This window comes from Buceros rhinoceros, unplaced genomic scaffold (genome assembly GCF_000710305.1).
Source record: "Buceros rhinoceros silvestris isolate BGI_N320 unplaced genomic scaffold, ASM71030v1 scaffold14259, whole genome shotgun sequence".
NCBI lineage: Eukaryota > Metazoa > Chordata > Aves > Bucerotiformes > Bucerotidae > Buceros > Buceros rhinoceros.
Window position 1 is genome coordinate 1 of NW_010433368.1, and position 5,935 is coordinate 5,935.

Consider the following 5,935-nt stretch of genomic DNA (forward strand, 5'->3'; position numbering starts at 1 on the left):
CGTGTGCCCCGCAGCCGGTCAGCCGACGGTGCCCGGCACCGCACGCCCCCTGCTCTTGGGCGGTCGGGGTGTCTTCGCTCCCCAGGAACCCCTAGAACAGCCTTCCTCCACCCCGCGCTGCTGCCGAGTGCCGTCCCCGTTGTCCGTGTCACCTATTCTAAGCCACGGACACCCTTCTCTTCTGTTCTTAGTCATCCGATGCATTGCATTGCCTATACGTTACGCCGCCATCGTCGCTCCGCCGCCCATCCATCAGCCCCCTTTGCACACCGTGTCCGCACGGAGACTGTGTGCTTACGCACAAAGAGGGGAAACATGCTTCTCTGAATCCCAGGAGCCTTGGTATTTGTAAATCAAGTAGTTGAGATACCTTACCATACTGCAGGAGGTGAAGCTGCTTGGTCGCCTTTTAGGACACCTAAAGTCTTGTAAAGATACCGTCATGAAGACTGAGTTCATGCTGCCTTCTGCCTTGTATTACAGTCTTCCTGCTGTAGTGGAAGAGCATTGGTTTCTAGTTATGTCGCTGTTGTTTTGAGGAATGTCAGGAAAAGAAGCATGTTTTTGTAAGAAAATCCGACTGAAAACACAATTAAAGATCAGTTCTAGTTCCTATTATTATTGTTGCTCTTAGTAATAATTCGTATTGTATTTTGAAAGCGTTTTTTTTCAGTGACGCTTTTGTAATTATCTGGTTTTAAGCTATATAAAAGTAATTTTACTAATCAAGAATATTGACAACATGAGCAGCTTTTCCAGTTTTCTTTCTAATCAAGCCATCTACTCTTAAATCTAGAGAGAGATTCTGGTAAGATGAAAATGCTCATCTTACTTATGTGCATGTTGAACTATAGAATTGGCAATTTGTAGTGTGAGTTTCCTGCAAGCACATTTTGAATTTTGCGTAGATACTAGTTCTTCTTGTGACTATTTACTGTGAAACAGTGATAAGATCCAAGAAAATATATGGTTATTATAATATTCAAGGGCTTTATTTTAATATTCTTAATGTTTTTGCAAACACTTTGGCTAGCAAGAGGAAGAAGGTTGAAGTAATGATGCTTGTCCACAGGGACTCTAAGTTGCAAAGAAGAAAAGAAAGGAGCCTGGGGGTCCTTGTGTTAGGTAGTAGGGAAATAGTAGTTACCAAGACAGCAGGGCTTGGTGTCAGTTATTTAGGTGAGGACTAATATCTGATTGAAGCATGCTGCCAGCTGTTTATAGGCAACTGTATACTTGGAGATGTAGAATATGTATGCAAACCAAATTCAGGGTAAGTAAATGTTCATTAAATGACTCAATGTGACAGCAAGTCAAAAGACTCCTATAAAGGAGCATCCTTTAAGGAGAAGTCATTGACCTTGGCTTTGAAATTCAGTGACACTTCATCAGGTAATCCCTTGCCTTCAGGCTGCCTAAGAACGTTTTGTTCTAAGGCCAGCAGTGGAATTCTAGGAAAAGCACAGTTGGTGCTTGATTTTTTTTAAGGACACAATTAACAACAAAACGGGGCAAGGCAGTTCTCCCCCAGATAACATACAGCTCAGGTGTTTTCTTGGTTCAGACAAGTCTTAGTCAACTAGGTATCATGCGTCATGAGAGACTTGAAGTGGGTCCTCAGTTTCTTCCCACCACAGTAACTCCGTGCTTTGAAGACTTGCACAAGAGAGGTGTTACCTTGTTGCCTTTAAATTGTTGTATGGCGTGGTACTGGTGACGTAAACATAACTGCTGGTACTGTGCTTGTTGTTTTTTTATTACTGTGTTTGTCCAGGCATCAAGAAATGTAGATTGGTATACTACAGATGTTAGAACTAATTTTGGGTTTCATATGCTTTTGTGTTGTTTCCTTATTTGGCATTACACAGAAAATAGTATTTCGGCGATTACACGGTGAAAATAGCATTACTGAAATGAATAAGCACAGCTCCTTTATTTCATGAATTGTAATTTTTTCCCATGTTAGAAAGGAACACTGTTCTGTGATGAGATTGGGTACTGCAGTATTGCTTTAAGATACCAGCACACCAACATTTTTGAGACAAAGTGCAAAACTGCAAACCAAAAAGATTCCATTTGTAAGAAATGCAGTAGTTTCGAACTATGCTACAAATGCAATTTGAAACAGCGCTGTGACAAAACTAGTCTGGTTTCTTTGGCAGTGACATTGCTAACTCACTGCCTGCGTTGGTTACCAAATGTTGCAAACATGGAAAGAGTTACGAAACTCCACGGTCAGAAATAGTTCAGAGATTTCATGTGTTCCTTGTGATCATCTCTGCAGGTAAGTATTGAATGTTTTCCATATAGGGTCACATAACGAGAAAAGAGGTTTACTGTAAGCGTGGCACAAAAAGATCTTGTTGGGCAAAAAAATGTAACCATGGACTCAAGTGGGAAAACAAAATTATAATTGGGAGAAAATAAGCTTGGGAAGATGTACATTATATACCAGTTTTGTATTGTATAAATATTCATTCTTAAAAGAAAGGCGATATTAAATATAACTTGCAATGCTGGATTAAATAATACAGAAAATGTGTGCATTGTCAGTTCAGAATCATACAGTTTTCTGAATAATCTACTTTTTAAAAGTGTAATAGAAAATCAAATAGTGGATCATTTGGGTGGCGGGGAGGGCAATCAGGATTTACATGTGCTATGTAATTATTGAAAACATTTTTTAAAAAAGAAGTTAAAATGAACTTTCCCATGCAGGTGTGCTGTTTTCTGGCTCCTCTAAGAAGATAATTTCTAAATTTTACAGTTTTGAGCTACTTGAGGTACATTGTAGCACCTGATTTTTTTTTTTCATATCTCTAAATGAAGTAGAGAGAGTATCTACAGATAAATTGATATTTTTATTAATTTTACAGCACTATAAGACAAACAACACCGGAATTACATTAGATTTAAGAAATCTTACTATGTAAGAAAGGGTCTGAACTAACTTCTGTTGAGATTAATGATAAAATGCTGGTTTGTGTCAAAGCAAGTGCTACTGGCTTTGCTTTTGACCAAAATCGTGACTGATTACATGATGCTTTAAAGCATAAGATTTTGCCTGAAGAACCTGTCTGAAAATTCTGTCGACGCTTTGGAGTTGATTTCTGGATAAATATAATTTTAACCATGGAAGAAAACCATCTCACAGACAGTTCTTTAAAAATGTCATTGAAGTTGATGTGCAATGGTATTTAGTCGAAGATGATTGCCTCCTATATATTAACAGAAATAAAAGGGCAACCGTCTGTGCCGTCTGGTCGGAATTTCCTTTCCAAAGTACTTAGTACTTCTGATCGACCTTTGATTGGAATAAGAACTGACAGAGAAAATAGGCTGGTTTTTCTGGCAGTCTAGGGGCCCCTTCCAGCCTCCGCGTGGGGTACGATATGTCAGGTGGCTGATGTAGCTGATCCTGTGTATGCGTTTTGAGTGTGTGTCCTGATTAAACTAATTGCTTAGAGAAACAACAGCAAGTATGACTCTCGTACCAGATCTTGTCGTGATTCTTGTAATCGGTTATGTTATTGTGGCTTTGATCGCCCCGTGGGTTTTGTTAGTGAAGGAGGTTGAAGACCGGGCAAAGCTTGTGCTAGTTTAGCGGTTAGCGTACTTTCAGTGTGTATTCAGTGTAATTCTGTTTCCATAAGAACTTCTCTTATATAAACTAGAATTAAACTATAGTAGTACTATTGCGTCAGGAATATTAAATGAGCTCTACATTCCTCCGTCCATTGTATTAACACTTGAGACTTTTCTCCCCCAGGTTTGCATTCATCGTGTTAGATCGTGCAGCAGCATTCGCTTTATAAAATCAAAATATGTGTGCGTATTTGACAAATCTGCCTTCAAGTTTAGTCATCAACAGCGATTATTCAGAACGTCTGCTGGTAATCTTTTTCATAATAAAATAATTTATTTTATTTTGCTGTTTTCTGAGTGTTATGTTAGCTGTTTGTGTATGACTGATGACTGGTATGTAAACTATTTTTAATGCATTCAGATTTTTCGGTCTGATATCTTACATTTCATACTAAACATGGTGTATTTCCTTATTGTCTTAAGTTTCATGTGGCCAAATTGTCCAGTTTAAGCTTTCTGACATTGGAGAAGGGATTACGGAGGTGACTGTGAAAGAATGGTAAGCTCTACTTTCTTGGAAATACACTAAAAAATCAGCAAGTAGTTTAACAGCTGTGTTATCAATTACTTATCTGACAATATGTTTTCTGGGTTACAAGTGAAGTTTTCAAGTTTCATTTTCCACAATTTAAAATGTGTATATATATACTGAGCTTTGCATTTTGGTTTTTTGCAATGTGGTTTATTTGGGAGTGGAAAAGACAGAAGGAATCAGATGCCCTAACTGCACCTGTATATAGGCTTTCCTTCAGTGATTAATGTTTTTAAGAGTGTAGGACATCTGTCTTTATACTTACTTAGGCTGAACTTTAGAAACAGATGACTAGTCTGGAGAATCCACCTAATTTTACCCTATAGCCCTTCTATATTGACTTAAGTAAAAGATGGAAACATTTAAATTGTTTGTAAAAAGCCAGGGATGAATAGGTTAAGTGTAGGAAGTCAAGTGTACAGTGAGGAAAGCAATGTTGAAATCGCTTGTTCTTTGTACAAATAGGTGAAAATACTTCTCTTTGTGTAGAAGATGGTGTTTCCCGCTTTCAGGTTCTTTCCTGAAACTGATCGTATACGAGTCCTGGCAATATGAAAGTAAGAACTTCCTTAGGTTCAGACGAAGCTGGGCTCATTCTTATTTTTCAATGTGTCAAGAAAACTCTGCTAAAGTAATAGTAAAAATATATGTGTGATGATATTCTAAATTATTGTGTCATTTCACACAACAAATGGTTCTGGAGCAGTTAGGCAAAAAGTATATAGTAAAAGTGTCCGTTATATAGAATTTGTCTTCTTGCCTGAAATGCATTTTCTTGTTGGGAGGATGTACGGAGAATACACTACACAGATTTTTACACTTTCTCTGTTTTATACTGGCCTGTGTCTTTTCTGTAGGTATATAAAAGAAGGTGACAGCGTGTCTCAGTTTGATAGCATCTGTGAAGTACAGAGCGATAAAGCTTCCGTTACTATTACTAGTCGTTACGATGGCATCATTAGAAAACTGCATTACAGTTTAGATGAAATTGCTTATGTTGGAAAACCATTAGTGGACATTGAAATTGATGCTTCAAAAGGTACTGTAAGCCATTTTTTTCCTCTTGCATATTACGTGTTTGTTGTCATAAAAACATTAGTGACAGAGGAGTTTGCTTTTTCCTCCTGAAAATCTTAAAATTTAATTTTTTTTTCCTTTATAAAATCGAGAAAATTAAGTAGAAAAAGCTGTGGTATTTTATTAGGATCTAAAAGCTCAAAAGCCACACATTTCCTATTGAAAACTGAGCGTAAGCAGCAGCCTTTGGCATGCTATATTCCCAACCACAGTAGCTCAAAGTAACTTTGAGAGTAACTTTGAAAACTTCAGCTGTCACAGCATGGTTGAGGTCACAGAATGGTTGAGGTCCACAGAATGGTCGCAGAATGGTTGAGGTCAGAATTTAACAAAAGCCTGTAGTCAAGTTAAAATTTTTCTTCGTGTTTGCAGGTGTTGCCCCAGAAGAAGATGTTGTTGAAACACCTCCTATGTCTCATGAAGAGCACACTCACCAAGAGATAAAAGGTCATAAAACTTTAGCAACCCCTGCAGTTCGTCGTTTGGCGATGGAGAACAATGTAAGTTTGCTGAATCGGGTCCTGCTGCATTTTATCCATCTTTTCAATAGCAGTTTGACTAGGAGAACAGTGACCTAGAGGTAAGTGCAGTGAGAAATTACTTGTTTTCAAATACATTTCAAATGTGTAAAAACTGTTGTAAAGATGAAGAGGGTTGTGCTTTCTGATGATTATGGCGTAT

At 38.0% G+C, this 5,935-nt stretch overlaps 1 protein-coding gene across 1 annotated transcript in view; it reads left to right on the top strand.

Annotated features, from left to right (window-relative positions):
* Window positions 1-191: 191 nt before the first annotated feature.
* The window catches only part of DBT (dihydrolipoamide branched chain transacylase E2), a gene marked incomplete at its 5' end in the record, with an annotated part of 11,642 nt that continues 5,898 nt past the window's right edge, over window positions 192-5,935 (top strand). Inside the window, 7 exons of the mRNA XM_010144087.1 lie at window positions 192-342; window positions 2,163-2,284; window positions 2,719-2,783; window positions 3,770-3,893; window positions 4,069-4,144; window positions 5,035-5,216; window positions 5,627-5,754. Coding sequence (XP_010142389.1) covers window positions 192-342; window positions 2,163-2,284; window positions 2,719-2,783; window positions 3,770-3,893; window positions 4,069-4,144; window positions 5,035-5,216; window positions 5,627-5,754 — 848 coding nt within the window. The remainder of the gene's footprint in view (window positions 343-2,162; window positions 2,285-2,718; window positions 2,784-3,769; window positions 3,894-4,068; window positions 4,145-5,034; window positions 5,217-5,626; window positions 5,755-5,935) is intronic.